Consider the following 26,042-nt stretch of genomic DNA (forward strand, 5'->3'; position numbering starts at 1 on the left):
TTGAACAGGAGGCAGATATAAACTCGGAAATGGCCTCTTGTAGTTCGCCTTATAGGACCGCCCTTACAAAATCACACTCAGTCCGTCAGGGCAAAAGGGTTATTTACTGTAAGGAAAAAAAACCTCAGCATACTTTATTCATCACATCGTCCAACAATCAAATGACACGAAGCGCCTGTTAATTTATCTTGCTTTTCCCCACTAACCGCCGACGACTGGACAAATGAACAGAGTTTTTGACGAAAGCAAGCGACACGATGTATGCTACAGAAACAGGTTCCACGCTTTCACTGTATATGGAAGACATATATTCAATCAGGCTTGTAACAACCGATTTGCGTAGAGGCTTGTGCCACTCAAACTGCGACGGACACTGATTAGGGTTAGGTAATCAATATGAATAACGTACAAAAGACAAGCGATCACTGACAGGAAACGTCTTCTATGCATTTTTAGAGTTTTAATGCGTTTATTACATTAAACGACGGAAGAAAAATGCGATGATTAAGAATTATTGGCTGTACATTTAAGATAAAATCTGTAAATCGTCCAAACATGTGTGGTAGGCTCTGCTTGTACAAATATTTATTCTTATTTTTATTCGATTCTTGCTCGTTTTCTGGCGATGGCGTCTTCGACAGCTTTAAGTTCACGGAGTAGTTCTTCTCTCCTGGAGGAAGTGTTTGCGGTATTTGCTTTCCCGGATGTAGCAGTGTCAACTTGTGAATCTGCAGACCTTTTATCGTTTTTGTTTGGAGTTTGCGCAGGGACTGATGACGAAACCACGTCCCTTGCAAGGTTTGAAGCCTCAAGGACTGGGGATGAATCACGTGTACGTTTCTTTGCAACCACTTGTTTTTCACTGCTACTGCTGGCTTCTGTTCTTTCCTGTGGGGGATGATGGGAAGGTGGCTTTGTCTCTACTCTGTCAGGCCTTGATACAGACTATAAAATAATTATGCACGATCTCAGGTTTGTCTCAAGACATAACAAAACCAAACCGCACTGCTTGAAAAAAATATTTACTTTATTATCGTTGTCGTTCTTCACACACGTCGTATAACAACCAAAAATTTCTGGTTCTGAAATCTAGACGAAAGGAACTTTGAAGACGTCTCCTCAAAGCAGTCACAGAAAGAAGACGGCCTGCCTACCTGCCAATACATTCAGCCGCTCTTTTGGTGGGAGCCAAGGTATGTAGCTTGGTAGCTTTGCTAAGTTAGAACTTATGCATAATAAAATATTTACATACCTTATTCAAAGTAAGTTTTATATCTTTATGACCGGTGTATCTGATGTTCCCGCTTGATAATGGTATATTGCGCTTGACTTGGTCAGTCTCAGGCCCTGCCCGGCGGGTTCTGACCAGGTTTCGATCTTCTTCTTCTTCTTCTTCTTCCTCTGATTCACTCTCCGAGTCACTGCTTGCACTTTCAGTATCGCTTGATGACACTCCAGAACCGCGGCGCAGTCCACCACGCTCTCGTGTAGGACGAGGAGAACTTGGTCGGGCCAAAGCATGTTCCATACTATCAGCACTTGAAGAACGTTCCCGACTGAAAGCAAAGATTTAAAAAAAACATCATTGAAAGACTTAATAAAAATCAATTTCAGGATTGACGGAAATTTTGTTTGGGGAAAGATATACCCAAGAAAGTCTGGTAAAAAAGTTCAACTACACTCAATTATCATCTATAAATGCAAATTGAAGGAAGATACTATGTTTCTCCAAGATATAAGCTTACGAGAAAATACAACATTGAAACTTGTTTCCCTTTTTTTTTTCTAAATCATAGATTTTTAGCAGAAATTTCGCTCTTTTGGTGCAATGCACTGATGTAGAAAAAGGGTAACAAAGTTTCTTTACGCAGGAAGGTATGTATCTTTTTTTATTTTGCAATTCAGTCCTTTTGTATGTTTCTGATGTGGCTTGATTGTGTTGTTAGTCCGTTTTTGACAAAGGGACGGCAACCGTAAGCGAGCTGTAGCAATTTCAACTTGTATCCACACAATCACATTTCATTAGAGATGATTACTTTAAAACTCTGGGAGATACTTCTTTCCTCGCATGCGAAATGTTCACTTTCGGTTTACGTCTGCGTCTCAAAAACGTGGCTCCTCTTGGTGTGAACGCCGTAACGAAAGTATTACAGTGTAATTAGTGGAAAGGAAATATTATACAATAGAAAAAAATTCGGCACGCATTGCGTACGTGTGGTAGTGCAGTAACAGCGCTTTATTCCATATTGTCAACTGAGCTGCGTTTTGTCTTCCAGCAGATTCAAGTTGTCTTTGCTCTAATAATTTTAAAACAACTATTCACCGAGCCGCGAAGCGGCGAGGTAAATATCCAACGCTAGCCACCGATAACATTGGTTTCGAGGCTGACATGTTGGTCATTTTCAAGTTCCCTTACAACTTCTTATTTAAAACAAGTTTAAGCGTGCACTCTGAGAGTCTGACAGCTTTCTAATACAAAAGTTCACTGAAGTTTACCTATCCGGCGGGGTTAGTATCTGGATGGGAGACCTAAAAAATATGCCACTTCATGCCAGAAACATAGGAGCGAAAATTCTATTTTAACGCTCAAAAATGCGAACTAAGCAAGGTAGGGATTTTGTTAGACTGCTTTATGCAAAACAAATATTGGTGCAAAAGTAAATAAATATTGATACACAGTTTTTAGGAAGAGCAGGAGGAAGTTTTCAGGAAGTGCAAATCGAGAATAAAATATTTCGCAATTAGCAACAAAAACAACTACGTTCAATTTTTCTATTGTACTTTTGGCTGCACAAGTAAATCGCAGAATCGAAAGTGACATCAAATTCAGCGAGCGCCGTGATCACGTTACCTTGCGTGTTTACTTACGAACCAAAGGATACATCTGTGTCAAAATGACGACAAGACACCGGGTTTTTGTTTTTCTTTTTTTTCTTTCAAGTGTTACAAATTTTGACAAGACATATGCGAATTCAACACAAAGATCACGATCGCTTAACTCTTGAGGGTAACATTTGTTTCTGCAAAATCAAAAATTTACTCTCCAAGACGAGGTTATTTATCACCAGGTAATTCCATCGTTTTGGAAATAGCAGCTACTTTATTATTCATCAGCGTCACAAATTCTTGCCGATTTTGGGGCTCATTTCGTTGAAACTCGGCACGTTTCCCACAGACCTCTTTATTTTCGTGATTTATGCACGCGGTGCGGGCCTATTGGCACAACGGACACTCCTTACACAACCCGGTGACATATTGTGTAGTGCAATTACAGTGAACTACCACAAAGAGGAAAGATTTCAAGAATTTTTTTACAAAAACGCCTCAAAGAGCAACACAAAGAACCCTTCATAACAGGATAGTTTCAAAAGTTAGATAGCCGTTATGTATAGTACGGTGCTACTGCTGCCGTCCTTGAAGGTGGCAAATAACACAAGATTGACAGGCAAAACTCAAGTCTTGGTTTGTACTGGGTAAGCGGGGTAGTGTTAATCGGTCTTTGGATAACAGGGCCCGGTTGTTCGAAAGCCGATTAACTTAATCCAGGATTAGCGTAAACTTTTGTTTCATGCTTTCAACTTTTCGGTGAAAGTTTCTTTTGTTTACTTGTGTTTCAAGATTGACATCTCTAATGTAAAGTTCTGCTGAATATCAGCGTTGCACAGCATTTGGGAATAGAGAAATAAAACTCCTTGCTTAATTTTAAACCTGGGATTAGCGTTAATCGGCTTTTGAACAACCCTGTGGGCCTTGGTCAATAATTTCAGATTTTAGCGACTTACGTTCTTCCTTCGTCGAGGCGCCGACGATCACCACTCTGCGAAAAGAAAAAAAAATAGTTATAACAAAAGTTCAAACAACGCAGGAAGAAATAAAATAGATTTGATGAAGATTTTCGTTACGTATTGCGCACTAATTTTTAAGGTTTACTGGTCGCATATCACCGACGAGAGCAAACGTACCCTAGCTCGTGCCGGTGAGCGTGATCTTCTGCGTCGATCCAGATTCTTCCTTGTCCGGGAATGATAGTCTCGATCTCTACTCGACAAACAAAACAAACAAGAGACATCATAAATTATCACAGAGGATATTTTCAACAATGTTTTCATTTCAAACTGAACATGATTCCGCTACACCCTGTGAGGGAAAGCTTTTCTTAAGCGGACATTACATGTGTAAAGTAATCGAGAGATTTAGCCTCGCGTCCACGGCAATTTGTGCTTTCTCAAGAATAACAGAAACCGTTGCTTGATTTGAGTTCATTTCTTGGCCCATCGAGCAACGTCTCAAAAGACGAAGACACGTTACAATTTGAGAATCTTCACGCTTTTGCAACAAACAGTAGCCTCCTTTTTGCCGTTTCACCTAAAGGCTACGCTAAATCTCTCCGATGTCCAGGTGATTTCTTCTCTTAAATTTACAGCACCTAAAATCGTTCATATAACGCGGATACTTCTCATAGGCCAACACCTTTTAACGCCGTACATAAACATAAGAAAGATTTTACTGTATAAGGCAAAAGCGAGGAAGGTCAACAGAAGAAAACTAAAGGGAGCAATTTTATTATGTCCAGTAGTTCCATTAAAATTGGCTACTTGTGATGGGAGGCAGTCAAATACAATTTGGGTACCAATCCGTGAGGCAGATGACAGGAATCAACGTTTGCGAAGCGCACTTTTGCAAAAAAGATCTAACAATTCATATTCTCTTGTGCAGGTGGAGGGCCCAATCCTTTCGTTCAACTCGTTAGATCGTGTGTGCAAAAGAACGAATGTTGTCTCATTTATGGGGTTCCTACTCTAATATCACAACAAAATGCTTAATCATCAAACCATAAGGCCAGGTCATGTACAAGAACATTCCTCAATACAAGTTGTGGTAAATATTGGAGGGGATCGTAAAGTTGCATTTTTCTCCCTTATTTGCATGGGAAATCTCACGTTCTTCTCATACAATCCGGAATTAATTGTGCGAATGATGATATTTTTAAAGTTCTCGAAAATTGAACGTGGTCTTTGAAGTTGAGAACTTTCAAAACACCACGAGTACCTCAGAATTCCGTACTGCACGAGAAGACTACGATACTTATATTTATAACGCAGCCAACAACACGTTGTCGACCGATTCTCGAGGAAAGATGTTGTCAACAAACTGCATGAAGTTTGTTTTAAGGCTTTTACCTTTTGTCTTAGATTAATCTCACCACAGTCGAGTCATTATGTTCAGTGTAACAGGATTGTGAAAATTCAAAGAAAGCGATAGAGTCGGTAAAGGCGATGACCTACGCCACGGCTGCACTGTTTATAAGGGAATTTTAGCCAACGCCATTGTTAACTTTTTGTGCCATTCACATATGAGTTTCCTCACAGAAACCATCATGCTATTTACAAATCGACTTCAAAAGATAAAACCTTGTTAACTTGGTTAAATCACCAATTTTAAGCCTTTTGCCTTTGATAGAGCGGTTTTCAGTTGAGTGTCGAAAGTAATTAGCGAATTACTTTAGTTTTGCATTACTTCACTCAGTGATTGGTTCAAAGTTCTCGCGCCACTTTTTCAACCAATCAGAAGTGACACCAAAACCAATCGTGGCTCGCGCGTGCACAATCTTCCGCGCCCTGTGTCGGCTACGTGCAATTACTTAGGGCCGATTTACACGGTACGATTTTTGTCGCATGCGACAATGGCTCACGACAGGCCCACGACATGAGTTACGATTGTTGTGTACGTCAGGAAAATGTCGTAGCATTTTAAAACATGTTTTAAAACGCTACGACAATCGTAAGTCATGTCTTAGGCCTGTCGTGAGCTTGTCGCATGCGACAAAAATCGCACCGTGTAAATCGGCCCTTAGAGTTTTAATTGGTTTACCAGATTGTCTCCGTCCTTTTTGATTGGCCAAAGTAATAACTTTGGTTTTGGTTTTAGACACTCGATTGAAACTCACTCTAACGAGCCAGTTATTAGCCATCAAAAACTGATAAATTCTTGGGTGGGTGTTTGAATTTTCAAACCATCGTTGCTCAGAGATTATCAGGTATATCGCGTTAAAATTTTCAGAGATAGCTCATTACGCAATGCACTTTCAATATTCAGTACTTTATTCTCCGCTAACTGATTAGAAAAAGATAGCCTTAACTGAGCTAGTGAGGCGAAAAATGTAAATGTTAAGGTTAGATTTCCCTACTGAGAAGGGGTTTGGCCAGTTACACACCTGTTGTGATCATCTGTAAGCCTTGATCCTTCCAGTCGCCTATTCCATGAAGCACCTTGCCGCATTGGCCGCCCTTTCTCGATTCTTTCTCTTCTTCCATACTCAAAGCGATTTTTTCTATCCTTAACATCCTTGACATTGCGAGTCAATGTGGATTCCTTTGGCGGGGTTCGAGGCCCTTTGTCAGGAGTGGGTTTTGGTTTAACAGGGCTTTTAGGAACCGGATCAGGCGATTTGGATTTGGATTTCGATTTCGATATTGATGGATTGGATTCTGATTCAGATCCGGATTCTGAATCAGACGAATCGTGTGACGCTTGTTTTTCGTTTTTCTCCTCCCATCCCACACCAGGTTTCACCTCCACTGCGGCACTTTTACTGCTTGATGAGCTTGAATGCTCACTCGCTGAAGAAACCGAACCAGATCTGGAACGTGTTTTTGATCGAGATCTAGAGTGCGACCGCGACGGAGACCTGGAAGGCGTATGCGAAGCAGAACGTGACCGAGAACGAGAAGCAGAATGTGATGTGGAGCGTGACTCGGATCCCGAATGTGAACGTGACCGTGAAGAGCGAGACGAATCTGACGAAGACGAGGATGAGCGGCTCCTTGAGCTGGCTGATGACACTGAATGTCGCTTGGGAGAAGTTGTTCTTTGCCATGGATCTATCCATTCGTCGTTCGGTAACCTTGAACTTGAGATACCCAATACTTTTGTTTTCAATTTGTCCTTTTCTTCAGCTCCACCGCCAATTAATTCTACTTTCTTGTCAGTTTCCTTAGTTGGTTTTACATCAGCGCTCTCCCCTTTTTCCGGTACTTTAATCTTTCTTCTATCATCTGGCTCAGTCTTTCTCTGTTCCAGATTCACTTCTTGACCCTGCTGTTGTTGTTGTTGTTGTTGTTCTTGTTGCTGTTGTTTTACATCTGTATTCATTTGCTCTTCCTCCTTTGTGGCTTTCACTTCCGTAACTGCAGTCTCCTGTTTACTTTCCCCAGTTGCTTGGTTTTCTTCAGCAGCATTCTGTTCCTTTTGCTTTTTAACCTTTTCCCCTGGTTTTCCGTCCGTGGCTGTATCTTTAGCTGCTGCAGTTTTTTTGCTCCGTTCTTTGTCTCGCTCTCTCGTTGTGTCCTTGGTTCTTGTCTTGACTTTTTCACTGTCTCCAGTCCTTCGCCTATTCCGCCGATCTCTGAGGATACAAAACATCAACAAATCAACGCCCTGTCTTTCAAATGTTTTTCATCAGCTTCTCCTGTTTATTACTGAGTCAGGACAACAACCAACTGACTGGATTAAAAACGCTTTAAAAGATACGTAATAAAGTAAAGTGACTTTCACAGAAATAATTATGTTTTCACGCTTCTATTTCCAGAAGTTCAAAACATCATCATGATACTACTCCTGTCCTACTGAAAATTGAATAGTTAGTTCATAAATAAATGTTTCTTCTATCTTCAGTACCATCTTTTGTGTTGGTTTGCTATGCCCTCGACTTAGTCTCGTACAAAACCACAATATGATTGGTTAAAAAAAAGAAAAACTTTCCGTTCATTTATTTACCGCCCCGGACAAAGCAACAACGAGAAATTCCCAAATTTTAGGTTTTGACGACAACGTGAACATATATCAATGAACCATTCACTTTCTATTTTTACTTCATAATAATAATAATAATAATAATAATAATACTTTATTTTCACACGATAATGTTTAAAGCTGAATAGCTTGTGGGGTCGTGCACAAATGAAATCAAATCAAATTAATACGTGCAAACCGGACTACCAGGAGAAAAACCTCTCGGAGCAGCGTAGAGAACCAACAAACTCACACATGACGCCGGATCTGGGAATCAAGCCCGCGCCACATTGGTGTGAGGCGAATGCTCTCACCACTGCGCCATCCCTGCACGTGCAACCTTAGCTTGATGGTATACGCTGAACTGTTTACTATTTGTTAATTACACCCAGGAGTTATTAATAATGATACACGAGTAGTTGTTGTTGTTATTGCTGCTGTTATGGACTGTTGCATCTTTCCATAAGGTCTGAAATTTCATGAATTAAAAAGCTTTATCTTACCTTTCATGCAAGTTTTCTCCGGCTACAAGCTACTTTAATACACCTTTCTTCGGAAATACATGTAACTCCTATCGCACACGAAGTTTTATAGCCAAATTATTTGGCAGATTTTACGCTTTACCTAAGGTTACCTTTCAGGCGAGGAAGATGGTGATCGATTTCCTCTTCTTTTCCGCCTGTCCCGATCCTAGACCGAAACATGGGAGAAAGAAAGAACAAGAAGCTCTCATAAATAACGAAATGGTATAATGACAAAATCCCACGGTAATCTTGTTACAATTTATGGAAATGACTGTAACAAGTTAATTATATACTATCAAAGTTCAACACGGTGCATGCCGTATTGGAACAACAAGAAGTCTATCAACCATAGCTTGAGGGACGCACATTAAAGGGAGAGTAAGTCTTCTGGTTACGTAACCCGAGCCAGGTTTTCTTAAAAATTCTCCTGCCAGAAAATTCCGTGCAAAACATGACGAAATCTGAAGATCACCCACCCAAACATAACACATTGGCTGTCAGTCGTTTCTTGTTTCCTATCCTACTTCTAATGTGACAGGTGCTTACAAACGAACGCACTGCTCTCTACTACAATGTACGTATGTCAATGCGTTATCAATGTCTTGACTGACCTTGTAGTGCATGGGCGAGGTTGGTCGTTTGTCCCTCCATCGTGAAACAATATCTCCTCCTCTGCGATACCTCGCATCATCCTCATCAACTATTAACTCCTTCTCCACCCTATTGCGCAACATCTCGCGTCGTCGAGTTAAGTTTTCTTTATCATTTTCATCCTCATTGTCCTCAGCTGTGATACCCAGCACCATACGTTTCTCCTCAAAATCCGCGTCTTCCTCTTTGCGCTTCTGCGCTGCTTTCTTTATCTGATAAACAGGAAATGACAACAGACTTTTGGGAGATGCAATGTGTAGCTTGGTATGATTAAATGAAATCTTTGCAGAGTTTAGAGGGTGGGGCATTAGTTGAAGAAGCATACCTTGGGGAAGGGGATGGGGTCACCAGTCAGCTGCCCCGCCCTCTATGTTAACTACTGTAGAAGACAACTTCTACAATTAGTACATCAACCATTGCATTGCAAATAACCCTTTTACTGTAACAGTCGCAGCCTTAGGACAACAAGCACCCGTAGGTGCAAATTTCTACCTAATGCTCGCCGTCCAAAACGAAGACGTAAGTTATTGGAATGTAAAATGTCAAAGTCTCTTTTTTTAATGTAAAACACAGGAATGTACACTGCACTTCTTACTTCTTTAGCCAGTTTTAATCCTCTTTCCCAAGCTGTTTCTTTCTTGGCAGCAGCTGGAAGCTCGGGCACAATCTCATCCTGAAACAAGGTCAAACAATTGGAATATATAATAATCACATGGTGTTGAAAAGAAACTATTTTCTGCATGAGTAAATGAAAAATGATCGAAGTTAAGGAGGGAACTCAAATAAATGAAAAGAAAACTGAAAATGAAGACACTGAGTTAATTTGCAAATGTTTCACTTGGTTTCTTAAGGTGGTACTATGATCAAAATATCGCTCCAGTTTTTCCCTCAGATTTTGAAACTGTGTTTGCTTAACACCTGCCTGGCAATTTTATCCAAAGGCTGTTTACTTTGAGCGCAAGTTTTGGATTTCATGGTCCGCCATTACTCACGTTCAAAACTGACCGACTGGACCTCAGAGGGTTGGATCTAGGGAAAAATGACGTCATTCACTCACTACCTAAAAGAGCAGTTTGTTATGTATGAAAAACACGAGTTTAAAAATCTGAAAGCCTGAAACTCCAGAGCTATATGTTAATTCAGTCGCGTGCAAACGCGATAATAATGGCGGACCATTGAGTAGGAAAATTCCAGTTAAAATAAAAACGTGTCTGTTTGAAATTAAGGCTTAAAACTTGGGTCACTAACATAGTTTTGAAACCCAAAGAAAAAAAGATTAGATTTTTTGATCATAAATGTAGTACCACTTTAACTGTGCTAACCTTTTGCTAAGACAATCAAATAATAATGATAAAAAATATATATTATTATTATTATTATTATTACCATCACCTGCTGGGATTCAAAACTAGACTGTGTACAGCCCAACAGAAAATGTTTACATGCATTAAGTGGAAGATGCTTGCAACAAGCATTTGCAAATAACAACAACAGCAACAACAACAATCTTTATTTTCCTAGGTAGCTACATGTAGAGCTAATCTAGGCGGGCCTGTTAGTTGATGTGTAACGATCAAAATTATTATTATTATTATTATTATTATTATTATTATTATTATTATTATTATTATTATTATTATTTACTTAAATCTATGTAATCTATGTATACTTATACGCAGAAATATTTAACAATCACCGGCCAAAGGCGAGGCTTTTATTCACCGATATCAACCGAGCCTGAGGTGAACAATTGTTTTAGTATAATTACATTGGTGATTGTTTGATTACCGCTATTTGCCACTTCAAGAAAATGGCTTGTGGCCATTTTGAAAAAAAAAAACACGCCTATGAAATTATACTAATTGTATACATACACACACATACAAAGGAGGGATGAGTCTACAATAAATAAAGAATAACAGTACTTATCATTAAGGCCTGGATAAAGAAATCTGCAAGACATTCCACAAATGTTTTTATCGGCGTACAAAATAGCAGTATAATCAGAGAAAAGATAAAGTTGCGCTTATCTGAGCAGCTGCAAATATCATTAATACATACTAAAAGTAACAATGGGCCTAATACAGATCCTTGTGGGACACCGCAAGGTGTTACGGCTTTTTCAGAGATATACGGACCAATTTGTGTGCTTTGTGTTTGGCCTTGCAGATAGGATAAGAATCATTTAAATATAATATGCCACGAAATCCATAATGATTTAGTTTGTCAAGTAAGAAAGATTACATGATCTACCGTGCCGTGTCGAATTCCTTTTTTAAGTCTATAAAGACACCACAAGAAAAAAGGCATTTGTTGTTGAGAGAGATCATCATTGAAACGGCTTGTTGAAAACCGAGAGTAATCGCAGATTTTAGTTTTATGAATCTTTGTAGGTTTATCCTTAAATGCGTTTAAAATGCAAGTTTATCATTTTTCAAGCCTTTGTTAGTATTGATAATAATTTGAGCAAACAATCTTTCTGTGTAGAGATACTTTGGTATTTCCATCTTAAGCCAAAGTCTTGGTAATTAATGCCATGCACTGCATTTCTCTCCTCATAAAGACACCAGAGTCTTGAACCATAACTTGAAAGTTACAATCATTATCCTTCAAACCAGAGTTGCATTAAACCATGTCAACCTTGTTGACAAACAAAATCTACAAGTCATACATACAATATAAGTGGCAGATCTGTGTCACATGTACAAACTCTCGGGTTTGCCTTGAGTTTGTAAACGTGATACAGATCTGACGAGAATACTGTATATGACTTATTAAACACTAGCATGTAAGTGTTAATGTACACCAGCTATTTTTAAAGATTCAAGACGTTTTAACATTCGATATGTAAGTAGGTATGATGGTGATAGTGTGCAAAGTGTCTTTAAGTTACAACTGTGAAAAAATCTGTGAATACCCACCACCTGCTCCTCGTGGTCTTGATATGATGTCATCACAGGACCTTGAACAATAGCCTCAGCTGGGACTGGAGGAATAACTGGTGGTTTTGGAAATGGACTGGGATACTGACCAGGGATGGGAAGCATCTGATAGGCACCTGTCAGTCACACACAAACATACAAATCATCATCATCTGTCTGGCTTTAACTATCCTTTTGCAAATGACAGTGTTCTTATGTACAGTACTTTCTTTCGTCATCTACATGTAGTTGTTTCTCAGCTGGTCATTACAGGTTGAAGACTTGTAGAAATTTTTCACTAATTTCTGGAACAGAGTGATGCGCTCATAATTGTACACCCTGTATGTCCTTTCCTACAGATATTTAGCTTTTGTAATTGAACACCCTCAGAGAATTGAAAAGAGTTCAAAAGTACAAATTTGCAAATGGCCAGTTGCAGTGTGCATGTAAGTACAGGTGAGATCTTTCACTGCTCAGAGTATCAATGTTAGTAAATTTATGTAATGGCGGACCACGAAATCCAAAACTTACACTCCAAAGTGCATTGGATAAAAATCAAAGCTCAAAATTTTGCCAGTCAAGTTTTAAGCAATCACACTTTCAAAATCTGAAGAAAAAAAAGAAGTGCTTTTTTTTATCATAGTAGCAATTAAAGGAAACAACGTCAAATTCTTTAACACTTGTAAACCTATGTGTTATCTTTGCTTTTTGGTGCTTAACTAGCAAAACAAAAATCAATTTTGTTCACTTCAATGGTGACTCAGCAGCAGGCTTGGATAAATTCTTCTGGCCGAATTACGAGCAGAATAAGTGATTTTTGAGGCGACCATTCTGCCAGAAGAATAAAGGGTTTTTGAGCAGAATTGGGCAGTAATGATATGCATAACAGTTGCAAAAAAAATTAAAGCTAAGTAGAAAACAAATGGAAAATCTTTTGCGTGATTTGATTATTTGACCTAAACTAAGATGAATTACAATTTTGCTACGCATAACGAATACTTAATTAGATTTCAGGGGTTATTAACTACCAACAAGCAGGCTCGCAAGCATAACAAACCACTTCTAAAGAATGAACATTTGAAAGTTTTAGAAAGAACGTGTAGCCATTTGCATATGATGCCGGGAAGGTGGCAATGTTATGTGTAAGCAAATGTTGTGTGATATCTTCATCGGCAACAGAAAACTCGTGGTATCATAACAATACTAATAACAAATAACAAACAAAAGCTTCTGCATTTATAACTCCTTTCAGAAACACTTATCAAGGGAACTACATTGTATAAGGGTGACCCGAAAACACAGACCCCGGTCCGTGGACTGCCTTACGGACCGGTCTACGGACTACCCCTACGGACCCCCTCTACGGACCATCCCAAAACAACACAGAAATAAAAATAAATAAAGTAAAATAAATAACAACTGAAAATTTGTTTATACACTTTGTCTGGATAGACCACTCGTGTCGGCGAAATCTCAGCCGTTACGCTCTGCAAATCAGACTAAGGCTCAGGTATTGCCTTTTCCTTCGCTGTTGACCGAAGTTCTTTGAAAAAGACCGATAGTGTTGTAGTGTTTGTACGTACATCCAGGATCTCTCCAGCGCGGGAACCCGGTGACCGTGTGGGCATAGGATGAGTGAGTGTGTAGGAACAGTGTGAACTAGGAGAGTGTTTCGATTATCGTTTCGATTAGGTTCTTTGTGATCTATAAGGACATTACAAGTGTAATATCTAAGTTCCTTCCTCCATTTTGTTCGGAACAGAGAGATCGTGAAGTCAGGGGCTGTTTGTTTGTTTGTTACTTATTTGTTTAAGTTGGTTGAAGTTTTCGCAGCTATTCAGCTGCTGTGGACCTGCTATACCCACCCACCCATATACTCACAGAGGACAACCACAACACCTGGAACTTCATCCCCTACTCTTCTCGAATAGTGCGTGGGTTCTTTAACATCCCACAGAGAACTAATGAACTTGGAAGATATTTGTGAGATGGGGCCTACAAGTTCATAAACCCGCGGGGGAATGATTTGAACAAAATGGCGGAGGGAAAATAGAACTTAGTTATTATTGGTCTTTGTAGAAGCATTCCGGTCCACAGCGAAGGAAGAGGCAATATGTGATTAATAGACTTTGCGCCAGAGCCTGAGCCTTAGTCTGTTAAATTTGCGAAGCGTAACAGTTGAGATTTCGCTAGCCTGCGAGCAGGCTCTCTCTCCTCGGTGGGAGAGAAGGAGAGCCTGCACGCATCCCTTTGAATTTTGAATGCCGCCTCCTGATGTCACGCTGAGAGAGCTGTCAAAAATTAGCCAATCAGCGCGCACCCGAAGTAAACATTGAAAAAAGAATAGAAAACAGAAAGCCACCCGTTGTGTATTTCAATTTGCTCGAGGCAGAAACTCAAAAAAAAACTGTAAAGGAATTAAGACTTCGCCAGAAAAGCCTAAAACAACTATTGCTGATGCTGTAAAGCGTAGCTGAATATTCATTACGGTAATTCGTCGAAGTCCCTTCCGCGGAAAAAATGTTTCATTCGTTAGGGAAAAATTAAGCACACAAACTTCAAACAACGGGAATCGTAATAGAGAAATTCGTTTTCCCTGACCGCATCTCCTCTGTGTGAGAATCGTCGACCACAACTGCTGCAAAAATTTCGGTAAAGCGAAGCGGGGTTATCTTTTTTAATTTATTTTAATGAATCAAGACATTACATACATTACAATATTCTAATACCTACACCAATTTATTTCAAAGGTTTATTGAGTATTTGCGGAGTTACGAGGAGATCGAGCAATCATTTGTGGAGTCGCCTTTTCGGCTTAACCAAATACTTGCTAAAATCGTGTAGAGTTCCTCTATCGTTCTCTATCGTTAAATCAGCAACAGAGGCAGCCGAAAGGCCCATTTTTGTCCAAATGTGATCAGCGATAATGCTTTGTCGAGGACAGGAAACTACCACGGTGACATGAAGTCGCCCTCGTTGTATTTTGGCCGCTACGAAAAACAGTTGGGAAATAAGCCTTTTTCCCAATCCTGTGGATAACAGAGATAGAACTTCCTTCCTTCCAGTAGAGAAGCCATTGCATCGCGTCGCCCGACCTTTAATTATGTAAAGTTATGGTAAATTGCAACATTCTACAATTTTCTCAGACGCATTTCTGACCACCTCATCTCTGCGAAGCGAAGAGGCTTTCTTATTGTCGGAGCTTGTCACTGGTGACGTCACGATGTTATTTCATTTCAGCCAATCAGTATTTTGCGTCCAAAATTTGGACGCGACATTCAGAATACAAAGCCTTGCGGGCAGGCTCTCATTCTACCCCCAACCCCAGTCCCTCGGAGGGCCTGCTCGCAGGCTAAGATTTCGCCAACACGAGTGACACGAGTGGTTTATCCCGACAACCAGTAAGTAAAAATAATCTTCAGTTTTTATTTATTTTCATTTCTATGTTGTTTCAGAGTGGTCCGTAGAGGGTGTCCGTAGGGGTAGTCCGTGGACCGGTCCATAAGGCAGTCCGTTGACCCGGCCCGTATGGGGGTCTATGGACCGGGGGACAGTGTTTTTGGGTCACCCCATTGTAGAATGTCACCTGTGAGATCGAAAGCGACGAGAGCGAATGTTTCAAAATGTGAAATGCACATAAATGCAAAGATTTAATAAGGCCACTTTGAAATTTGCTTGTTTCATTCCTGTTTGATATCATTATTTTTCAAAGAGAATGCAAATCATCAGGAAAAGATGAACGTAAAAAAATCGACACAGAAAAATATATCGCTATCATGACGAATAATTCCTCTGCTTTTGTCAAAAAGTGGGCCAAATTTCTCACCTGAGTAAATTTCTGGATACCTTTAGTTAGTCAGTAAGTCAGTTCCTGTAGTTAGTAATTACATTGCATGTCTTGCCTGTATAAGTAACTTTATTGTATTTTATGCGTCCCGTGATTTATATTAGCATTAGTATTGTAAACCGCGCAAATATTGCATTGTAAACAGTGTTAATACCATGTTTTAAGTTGTGATTAGATTGTGATAAGGTCAACACTTTGTTGTAAATAATGTTAAAATTGTGAATAGTATAATTACTGAGTCGTAGGTAGTATTAGTATTGTTAATAGAGTAAGAAGCATGTAGTGTTAGTAATGTAATGCAGTCAATAAAAAAAAAAACAAAGAAAAAAAAAAACAGAAAAGACGAACAATAACAATAATTGTGTTCCTGCAATTTGCATAACAACCATTGCGCTGAAAACAAGTCGATCACACTTTTGTCACGTCATTCGCCGTGGAATACTTGTATTTATTTTTCCTTTCTTTTGGCTTTGTTAAGATGGAATGGATACAGAAGAGGTCAAAACAAAACAAGTTCCCCATCAAATTGCCCTACAGAATCTGCCTCTGTGGGACTCCAGGGCACATCAAACTTGATTCATGCTTATTTTATTTTTTCGCAGTGAACGCGACCTGAGTAGAATTCAGAACCAATCTCAATTTAAGCGGATTAGTCGCATGAGGGTATTTCTCACCCGGAAAAAAATCATCCAGCAACATCATATCCAGATGATTGGAAATATACATGAAGGTAGCAGATTTTTGAGTGTCTCGCGCGACTTAGCTTAAGCACGCGCATTTTTGAGACACGGACGATAACCGGAAGTGAGTTGTTTTCCCTTGTAACTTGTCTTCACACAACCACATTTACATTGCTAAGTATCTTTTATCCATTAGAAATGATTACCGTATTTACCCGTGTATAAGTCGACCTTTTATGGCCTCAAAAGAAGCTCCAAAAATCGCCCTCGACTTATACACGGGTCAAAGATTTTGAGCCAAGTTCCAGCTAAGTAATTTATTCAAAATTAACATAATAATGTTGTCTTGGGCATAACGAACGCAATGGAGAAAAGCCGACGTACATTGTAAAAGACTTTAAAATGAATGACAAAAGACTTCACAGCGAATGTGAGCAATTCCAGTTGAAATAAAAAAGGATTTGTCCAACTCTAAATGTTGAAGATACTCACAAGCACAAATATGAAATAGACACTGGAAATTTTCGTTTTCCAAAGGCAGAAAGCTCTATAAGGCATTTCTGTTTCTTCGAATAAAACACGATTGTTCAATGGCTTAGTAACCTGGCGCAATACCTCGTGTTTGTGTGCAAGCATCGTCACTCGTGTTTGCGTGAAAATGCTGGTTGGTAATGATTGTTTTTTATTCTTTATACAAACCTGGCAGATTTAAATGCTTTTGCAAACTTCGTATTGTTTGGTTTATGAGTTTTGTTTTGTTTGTCATTTGAGAAATTGTAAGTCAAGGACCAATTAAACCTTGCACATTTTCGCATTGTTGGCAAGTTATTATTTTTCAAAGATTGACTCCTGCTTCTGTGATGTTGCATTGTGCTTATCCTCTAAAGCCCTTTATCCTTGAACAACGAAACAGGTGAGTTTGAGGTTTACATGTTCGACAAAACACCCGCATATACAACAGCTGCTGAACAACAAAACTATTAAGCGCTTGAGGCCCTGATTTTTTTGTGCATCCACATTTCCAAAAATCGAAGAATACAAGATTAGTGTCGCATGAACATTTGACAAAGAAATTGAGAAGTTGCGTTTTCTGCCATCAAAAATGGGGGGTCGACTTAACATGGGATCGACCTATACACGGGTAAATACGGTAGTATAAAATCTGGAAGACGCCAATGTCCTAACAGGGTAAAAAAAACGTAAAAAAAAAGTAAACTAGCAACAATTCTAGCTTCACATTTATGTGAAATTCACAACAATGAATTCCTCTACATTCGCGGTGACAGTCCTACAAACGGTTTGCGTGGAAAAAGCCATTCTCATCACTACAGTGTACCTTGATAAACATTTCTTTGACTGGGATTTTTGGGTAGCAAAAAGGTTTTGTCTGATATTTATTCTGATTGCTATCATGCGACTAGTCTTCGTGCAAACGTAGTAAAAACTCAACATCATTGTGACGTTTGTTTACATGATACGTATCACTCCCGAGATTCGACCGTGCATTGCCCTGCAAATTCCGTCTTGTTGCGAGTTTTGTATATCACCTTCTTTCTGAAATGTTGCTGCAAAGAAGTTCTTGCAGTCAGGATTTTTTAACAGAAAGAAGTTCTTGCGGTGTCAACTTCTAACAGCAAAGAAGATCTTGCGGCTGGTAGGATTGTGGCGCAAGGAGCCGCAAGAAGCCGCAAGAAGCCGCAAGAAGTTGCCGGCTTGCGGACGCAAAAAGAAGTTCTTGCGCGTGCATTATTTTGCGCTGTACTGTTGTATTGTGTCCCCCACGTTGTTCTCAAAGAGTAATGAACTGAAGTGAAATTCAAACACCTGTGATACCTTTATCATTAAGGCCTGGATGAAGAAATCTGCAAGACATTCCCCAAGTGCATCCTCCTAACAAAACAAATACTTTCCAACATCATCTTGGCTCAAAATGGTGTCCTATGTATTGATTAGTTTAACATTATTTTGATTTTTGTCTGGTTACCTGGAAACAATGTATCTGCTACTGTACCATGCATTTTCCTTTATGTATTATTAACAGTGCTTCCTCTTTTGACACTTTCAAAGAAAAACTTACAAGGTAAATTCAAAACCTTATTCAATTGCTAAAGAATGCTTAACGTGTACTCACCAAATGTGAAATATCTGCAGACTTTTTTCCTCAAAGATAACCCACCTAAAGAAGAACACAGTGAAATTCCCTCAGGCCAGATTTATCTAGGAGCAACATAGACTTACCCGTAAACAAATTCTTGTTCACCAGGTACTATTATAATTCCATTCTTACATACCAGAGGTCTCCCCTTCTTCAATAACTTCTCCTTCCTCAGGGCCATCAGCCTAACAAGACAAAGAAATTGAAATAAGCTCAGGAGCTACCAATAACAATGTTTTACCATGTCAGTTGAAAAACCCAAGAATCCTGAATCATAGTATGTTTACCTCAACAGTTGGTATATGATGCTTCTCTTGAGTTTTTGTGTCTCTAGTAGCCTGAAAAAAGGTACACATTAAATTGAGAGATACATGATAACACGCAGTAAATAAATATTGTTATTATTAGTATTATTAAGATTATGAGCAGTATTCATAGAAAATTTAATTTAAAATGGGGAGCTTTCATCTGGGAAAATAACCTTTAGTTTCAGTTTCCTTTGTTGAGTTAGTCTGCTCTCCTTTGTCCGTAGAGCTACAACTTAACTCAACTTTCTTAACTATTAAATGAAGTAATCTCGCATTACTGAAGTGCATTTGACAGTTGCTTAGCCTGTGTTTCCATAGAGTTCCAAGCTAAAAAACTAAGCATGTGAAAACAAGGGACTGTCATCAGATTGAGATCAATACACGTGCATGCGAGTGTGCCCCTGCAAACAACAAAAGAATCTTTGGGGCACCTATTTTGGTGTCCCTTACAGAGGAAAAATCTCGATTCCTTTTGGCAAGACCACACAATTACCCAATCTGAACAAAATTAGGATGCCTTCTCCTTCAATCGAATCCAATTACTATTACCATTTTAATAATAATTATTATTAAGACTACAGCTACAATTGAAGGTGAATTAGAAGAGAAATATAGGGCTGCTTAGACTTTATCAAGACATTTAATTGCTGTGAAGCCTTAGCGAAGCAGCAACACTATTCTTGACAGACCGCGTGGAGCCTGGGCGCTTTATAATCTGTGAGCTCTCTCGATTCTGATTTTTTTGGGTGGCGATGATTTTGAGTAGCTGCAGTACGGTGGATCAGCGGCAGTAGTTTCCAAATTGTGCATGCTCAGTGCACATGGTTGCCCACTGATTTATCGTAGGCGAGTTACATAATTATAGTTTTTTCAACAGTGTTATCATGCAATTTTAGCGATCGCTGGAAGTAGTCATCAAGGTCACAAACGTTTTAGTGAAATTTCCAGGGGAAGGCAATGCTGCTTTATGAGTTTTTTCAGCGCTGTGTGTGCATAGTCGTTTCCTGTGCAGCACTGGGATACTGCTACAGTTGACCAAATTTTAATCGAAGGAGACAGGATGTAGTTGAATGCACTTGAAATCAAGCTCACTCGACAGTTCAATCGCCCGCCATTGAGGTCACAGAACAAAATGAATCGCCCTTGAGGTAACAAATTCGCCTTCTGAGGCAAACAATTCAAGACAATCACCCGTTGTCCTATACTATTTTTATATTGTTACAGTTGTGTTTTAAAAATGTCTCTTCTGTTTATGAATGTTCACAACCTTACCCTTTAAAAGAGAACATTGACCTCACTGTGATTACATTTTCAACTTGTATTTTAAAATGAAAGGGTGTCTTCTATTTCCAAATATATCTGGTATCTTCATATTTAAAGGAGAACACTCACCTCAGTATGATTACATTTGTTCACATTGTGTTTCGAAAAATTCTTTGTCTATTTGGAGAACATTGATACCACGTTTTCTTTCTGTTATTTAACAATTATTCCTCGAGCCCAAATGGGCTCTGAGTCAATAGCCCATGAGGCCGAAGGCCGAATGGGCTATTGACTCAGAGGCCATGAGGAAGTTGTTGATATGCTAATGAGTGACGCGCATCTAAAACAAAGGATTTCGGAGCTGTTTTACACGTAGTGCGGAAAAAGTGCGTATTATACACGGGTAAATATGGTACTCAAACAAAAACTCCAATTCGCTTTTTGAAGGTTTTTGAAGGCGGGGCCATTGAAGACTGGCATGTATGTCAGTAATTTTGTGATCTTCCTCTGCATACCAAGCAAATGGTTGTGTACTGGATTTGCCTTTGCATTACTGAGTTAACTGGCTAATTTCACCTTAATGCATCAATTCTTGGACAAATGAATGTAGTGATCCAAGATTTCAAATCTTGTGACCACAAGGATTACAAACCAACCAGGGTTGAATGGGTTAATTCACAGTTTGAACTCAGGCTCTGAAAAATTGTGCAAGATTTTTTCCTTTTTTTCCCTGATACTAAATGGTGCATTCCTAATAATTACTTTTACCTTGTTATCTTCATCAGAAAGAATCTCTCCTTCTTCTCCCTCTTCCTGTTCATCATCTTCTAATTCACCTTCTTCTTTATCATCATCGTCACTTTTCATTCCATTTCTATCTTGTTGTGCTGCAGCAATTTCTCCTTCATCCTCTTCATAATCAAGTTCTCCTTCTTCCTCTTCTTCAAATACCTCTGCTTTGTCATTGAGTTTTGTAGTCAAGTGAATGCTTGCAGTGGAAGTTGTCCATTCAGACTTACTGCTGTTGCTGTCCAGTGATACTCCCTGGACCCTTTCAGCTGGTATATTTTCTCTTGCACAACTTGATGAAACATTTTTGCTGGTGTCATCACTTTTAACTGGGACATCACTCAATTGGGGGTCCATTGGCCCTGTAAAAATTACAAAATTACAACACCTTCACAATAATTAAATTACTATTATCTTAATAATATTGATCTATAACATTATAGTAATACACTGTAATACTGTATTTAGCCGAGCACAAGTGCTCTACTAATTAGGGAGACTACAGAACAAATCAAATCAAATGTTGGTTTTTAAGTAAAGGAGAAAACAGAAGTACCCAGGGTAAACCCTCTTGGAGCAGAGAACCAACAAACTCAACCCACATATGGACTTAAATACAGGAATTCCCAGGCTATATTGGTGGAAGGCGAGTGCTTTCACCACTACACCATCGATAATAATGCCATTGTTATATATGTGCATCTTCAGTATGTACTCATGTTGGCTCTGCTGTTATTATGCAGAATTTAACATCTCATAGCCAGGAAACTGTAACCTTTATGGCAGTGCATTTTCTGGAGCATAAAGTATGTTACCATCAATTAATACAGTTCCAAATGAAATGATTTTGTATTCGTTATTGAGGTTTAAAAAGTGTACTTTGAAACATTTGTATATTATCCATTCATCAGGTGTGTGAATAAAGACTTGCGTTCTCATAGTGCTGTCTTTCTTTGTTTAGCTGCGATTGTTGAAAGGAAAGTCTGGATATAAATATAACAAAGCAATCAACCTCTGGTCCCTAAGGAAATTAGTAAGTTGTGTTTTCCCTTTGACTTTGTCTCAGGAAACACCAGGACTCTCTGGAAAACAGGACCATACATTAACTGTATAATATAGCCTAAATCATTAGCTTTTCATATGGTTTGGTCAGAGTGTGCGATGATCTCAAACATGATCACAGGGCTTGAAATTGTGACTCACTGGTCGCCAATTTGACCAAAAATTGTGTGCTGGTGACTATATTTTGAGAACTGGTCACCAGATGGCAAATCACGTTTTGCCTGGTAACCCAGGATAAACAGTAGACAACCTCTGTATTTGAATCTTTATATGATGAAGTAATTCGGAACTCGCAGCTAGAACACCACTCACCTTTCTTTTCCCACTAAAATAATGAAAAGAACACGACTCATCTTTCTTTTCCCACTAAAATAATGTCTAAATACTACAAGAAATTAGTTTCACACACTGTTAATTAATAGCACAAAATGTACTTTGATACTTCAATCACCCCGTTTACTAGGTGCCATAATGAATAAATGATATACGAAATGAATCATGACTTCATGGGATCATGGGCGCACTTAAACACCATGTGCTTCTTGCTGGTTACGTGAGTTTTTGCGGCCGGAAGACGAAGATTTGGCCAGAAGGTTAATTGAAAATTCAAATCCATCGTCAGTTGTTAATGCTGAAAATATAGATTACCGAAGGACCTCCTCAGAATTAGCTTGGTATTGATAATATGATAATTATTGAGAATGAACCTAGACATTGCATAATGAGTTTGAAATTTGTATGGAACCTTCAAAAAGCCCTGGTGTCCCTTCTGTTAGAAAGCGGACACCTGCAAAATTGACAACACAAGGTGATTAATAAATGGAGATAAATATCGGTGGAAAAGTACTTTAAGAAAACAAGTTCCTCTGATTCTAGAGGCTACTGAAACCGTACAAGGCGCTCCATTTATTTTATTCGGGTTGGAGACTCCTAAGAGCATTGCAGTTGTGTGGGGGCCTAGGCCTAGCAATTTTAGCGTTGCGTTTACTCGCGATAAAGGTAAGTTGCTTACGCAAGCTGTAGGAGAATAAAGAAACTACGTTTTGAAGAGGTGAAAAGCAAGATGATAAAGGACTCAAGTTTGCCTTGCTATGGAAAACACGGACTTAAAACGTTTTGTTCAAATAACCGTAAGGTACACCATCACCAAATTAAAGACAAAAGCCAAAAACAAGAGTGGCGGCTTTAAAGGTCTTTCTTGTGATGTTTTTTTCTTGCTATTTAACAATTATGACTTTCCTTGTATGTAAAGTAACATTTAAAATCATGTTTTTACGTAAGTCATATATTAAATAAGTTGGCAACCAAAATTTATTATGCAGCAACCAAATTTTTCCCATTTGTTGCCAGCTGGCACCCAAGCAAAAAAGTTAATTTCAAGCCCTAGATCAGCGGCCACAATTAAGGTATTATCTGGTACTATTACTGTATTTGCATGTATGCACTGGCCGCACATAATTCATTTGAGTGCAAATAAACTTTGCGCAAAAAAGGGGTGCAACCTGCACATGGTATAACTAACATCCTAATGTATAAATAAACATGGCCTATACATACCATATTTACCCGTGTATAAGTCGATCCCATGTATAAGTCGACCCCCATTTTTGATGGCAAAAAATGCAATTTCTTAATTTCTTTGTTAAATGTTCATGGGACACTAATCTTGTATTCTTCGATTTCTGGAAATGTGGATACACAAAAAAATGATTTCAGGGCCTCAAGCGCTTAATAGTTTTGTTGTTAAACAGCTGTTGTATATGCGGGCATTTTGTCCTTGAGTTTCGAAAAAGTTCTCAGAAAATCGAACATGTAAACCTCAAACTCACGTGTTTCGTTGTTCAAGGATAAAGGGCTTTAGAGGATAAGCACAATGCAACATCACAAAAGCAGGAGTCAATCTTTGAAAATAACTTGCGAACGATGCGAAAATGTGCAAGGTTTAATTGGTCCTTGACTTATAATTTCTCAAATGACAAACAAAACAAAACTCATAAACCAAACAATACGAAGTTTGCAAAAGCATTTAAATCTGCCAGGTTCGTATAAAGAATAAGAAACATTCATTACCAACCAGCATTTTCACCAACGCGAGTGACGACGCACGAGGTATTGCGCCAGGTTACTAAGCCGTTGAACGATCGTGTCTTATTCGAAGAAACAGAAATGACTTTTAAAGCTTTCTGCCTTTGGAAAACGAAAATTTCCAGTGTCTATTTTATATTTGTGCTTGTGAGTATCTTCAACATTTAGAGTTGGACAAATCCTTTTTCAATTCAACTGGAATTGCTTACATTCGTTTTGAAGTCTTTTGTCATTCATTTTGAAGTCTTTTACGTCGGCTTTTGTCCACTGCCGTCGTTATGCCCAAGACAACGTTAACGTTATTACCGGTATGTTAATTTTGAATAAATTACTTAGCTGGAACTTGGCTCAAAATCTTTGCCCCGTGTATAAGTCGAGGGCGATTTTTGGAGCTTCTTTTGAGGCCTTAAAAGGTCGACTTATACACGGGTAAATACGGTAAGAGAATGTGGTGCTGTAATTCTGTTATATCTGCTCCTAGGTTGAAATCTTTTAAAACTCAATTATTTAATTATCTATGTAACTAACCAGAGTTAACTGAATAGAGTGTAATGTGTAGTGCTAGATCTTCTATCCAATATGAACCATGTGAGCGTTAGGGTTAGGGTTAGGAAATGGGCCCACACAAGGACAGAGAAAAACTCTGACCAGGGTGGGAATTGAACCCACGACCTTCGGGTTAGATCTTCGCCGCTCTACCGACTAAGCTACAAGGTCAGACGGGAGCAGGCCGTGGGAACTGAAGATGTTAAAGTCACGGCAATGAACATTGTAAAAATACAAGGAAAGGTTACGTTTATACAAACGTTGGCCGTGTAGCACTTATAACTATAAAAAACTGTGATAAAACATATCTTAACATGGTAAAAAATACTTATCAGGTTAAACTTGTTTGAAAATTACAATCTATAGATACTAAAAGCTCCCTAAAGGAGCCTGTATGGGAAAAGAAAGAAACAACAAAAATTAAACAAAACGTTTGACATGTATGGAGTCCGTCTGGGTATTCAAATTAGGCTTGAGACTCTTAATGAAGAGCATTTAGCAGACTAAGCAAACACTTTCTTAAGACCTTCAATAGGTTCTCTTTCAAAAGATTTTTCCTACCGTGAACTTCCAAAACATGTCAGCCAATTGTTGAATTTTTATATTCAGCAATGCGTTGGTGAAGGTGTCAAACTTTATACCCAACTTAACCTGCATCACACGGATCATATTTAAAATAACAAACAACACATTGCTGATTCACAACTGATAGCTTGATTTCATTGGGTTTAAGATCTTGACCCAATTTTGTGCTCACAAAAACCAGCTGTACTGTAAAACCAATCTTATGACTTAGATCGCATAATAATAATAATGATTTCCGTAATTTGCCCGGGGCAAATTTGATTGCTTAGCCTCATCTAAACACTCGGGGGAGTTGGGAGGATTCTCAACAGTTAAGCAAAACCTCTACTGCATCTCAGGTTTGCATAACTGTCTTGAATTCTCCTAACTCCCCTGAGTGTTCAGATTAGGCTATGTAAACACAGAAAAAGCCCTCTACTGCTTAAATAGTACAGTGGTAAAAATTAAACATTAGACAAAGTTTTTTCCATAATAGTAAAAACATGTTTAAATTATATCAAGAGCGCTGCAAAATTTAGAAAGAAACCATATTTCCCTATTAAGAAATTTGATTGGTTTTCCTAACGTGTGATACGCTAATAAAGCATACATAAACAATGACATGCGTAATCATGAATCCTATAATTATTACAGGATTACGACAACATTGCTCGCATACAATCAAAAAATCCAACACACTGCAAGCAAAGGGTCAAATAATTACACTTCACTTAGTAAAACAAGCAAAAGCTGTGCCTGACAATCAATCACATTGATCGATAATTGCACAAGAAGATGTTTTGGGGTTCACGATCTTTAGGAACTTACCAAATAGGGTCCACGCAGAACAAACGGA

General features: G+C 38.8%; 1 protein-coding gene across 1 annotated transcript in view; it reads right to left on the bottom strand.

The window, feature by feature from the left end:
- The window catches only part of LOC137998672 (zinc finger CCCH domain-containing protein 18-like), a 26,181-nt gene continuing 139 nt past the window's right edge, over positions 1-26,042 (bottom strand). The window contains exons 1-15 of the mRNA XM_068844632.1: positions 26,015-26,042; positions 20,909-21,291; positions 18,857-18,907; positions 18,706-18,754; positions 18,546-18,590; positions 18,248-18,304; positions 11,888-12,024; positions 9,562-9,639; positions 8,927-9,178; positions 8,426-8,481; positions 6,215-7,405; positions 3,963-4,038; positions 3,783-3,817; positions 1,253-1,556; positions 1-945 (exon numbers count right to left, since the gene is read on the bottom strand). The exon at positions 26,015-26,042 is cut by the window's right edge and continues 139 nt beyond it. Coding sequence (XP_068700733.1) covers positions 598-945; positions 1,253-1,556; positions 3,783-3,817; positions 3,963-4,038; positions 6,215-7,405; positions 8,426-8,481; positions 8,927-9,178; positions 9,562-9,639; positions 11,888-12,024; positions 18,248-18,304; positions 18,546-18,590; positions 18,706-18,754; positions 18,857-18,907; positions 20,909-21,286 — 3,057 coding nt within the window. The 5' untranslated portion in view covers positions 21,287-21,291; positions 26,015-26,042 and the 3' untranslated portion in view covers positions 1-597. The remainder of the gene's footprint in view (positions 946-1,252; positions 1,557-3,782; positions 3,818-3,962; positions 4,039-6,214; positions 7,406-8,425; positions 8,482-8,926; positions 9,179-9,561; positions 9,640-11,887; positions 12,025-18,247; positions 18,305-18,545; positions 18,591-18,705; positions 18,755-18,856; positions 18,908-20,908; positions 21,292-26,014) is intronic.

This window comes from Montipora foliosa, chromosome 1, assembly GCF_036669935.1.
Source record: "Montipora foliosa isolate CH-2021 chromosome 1, ASM3666993v2, whole genome shotgun sequence".
Taxonomy (NCBI): domain Eukaryota; kingdom Metazoa; phylum Cnidaria; class Anthozoa; order Scleractinia; family Acroporidae; genus Montipora; species Montipora foliosa.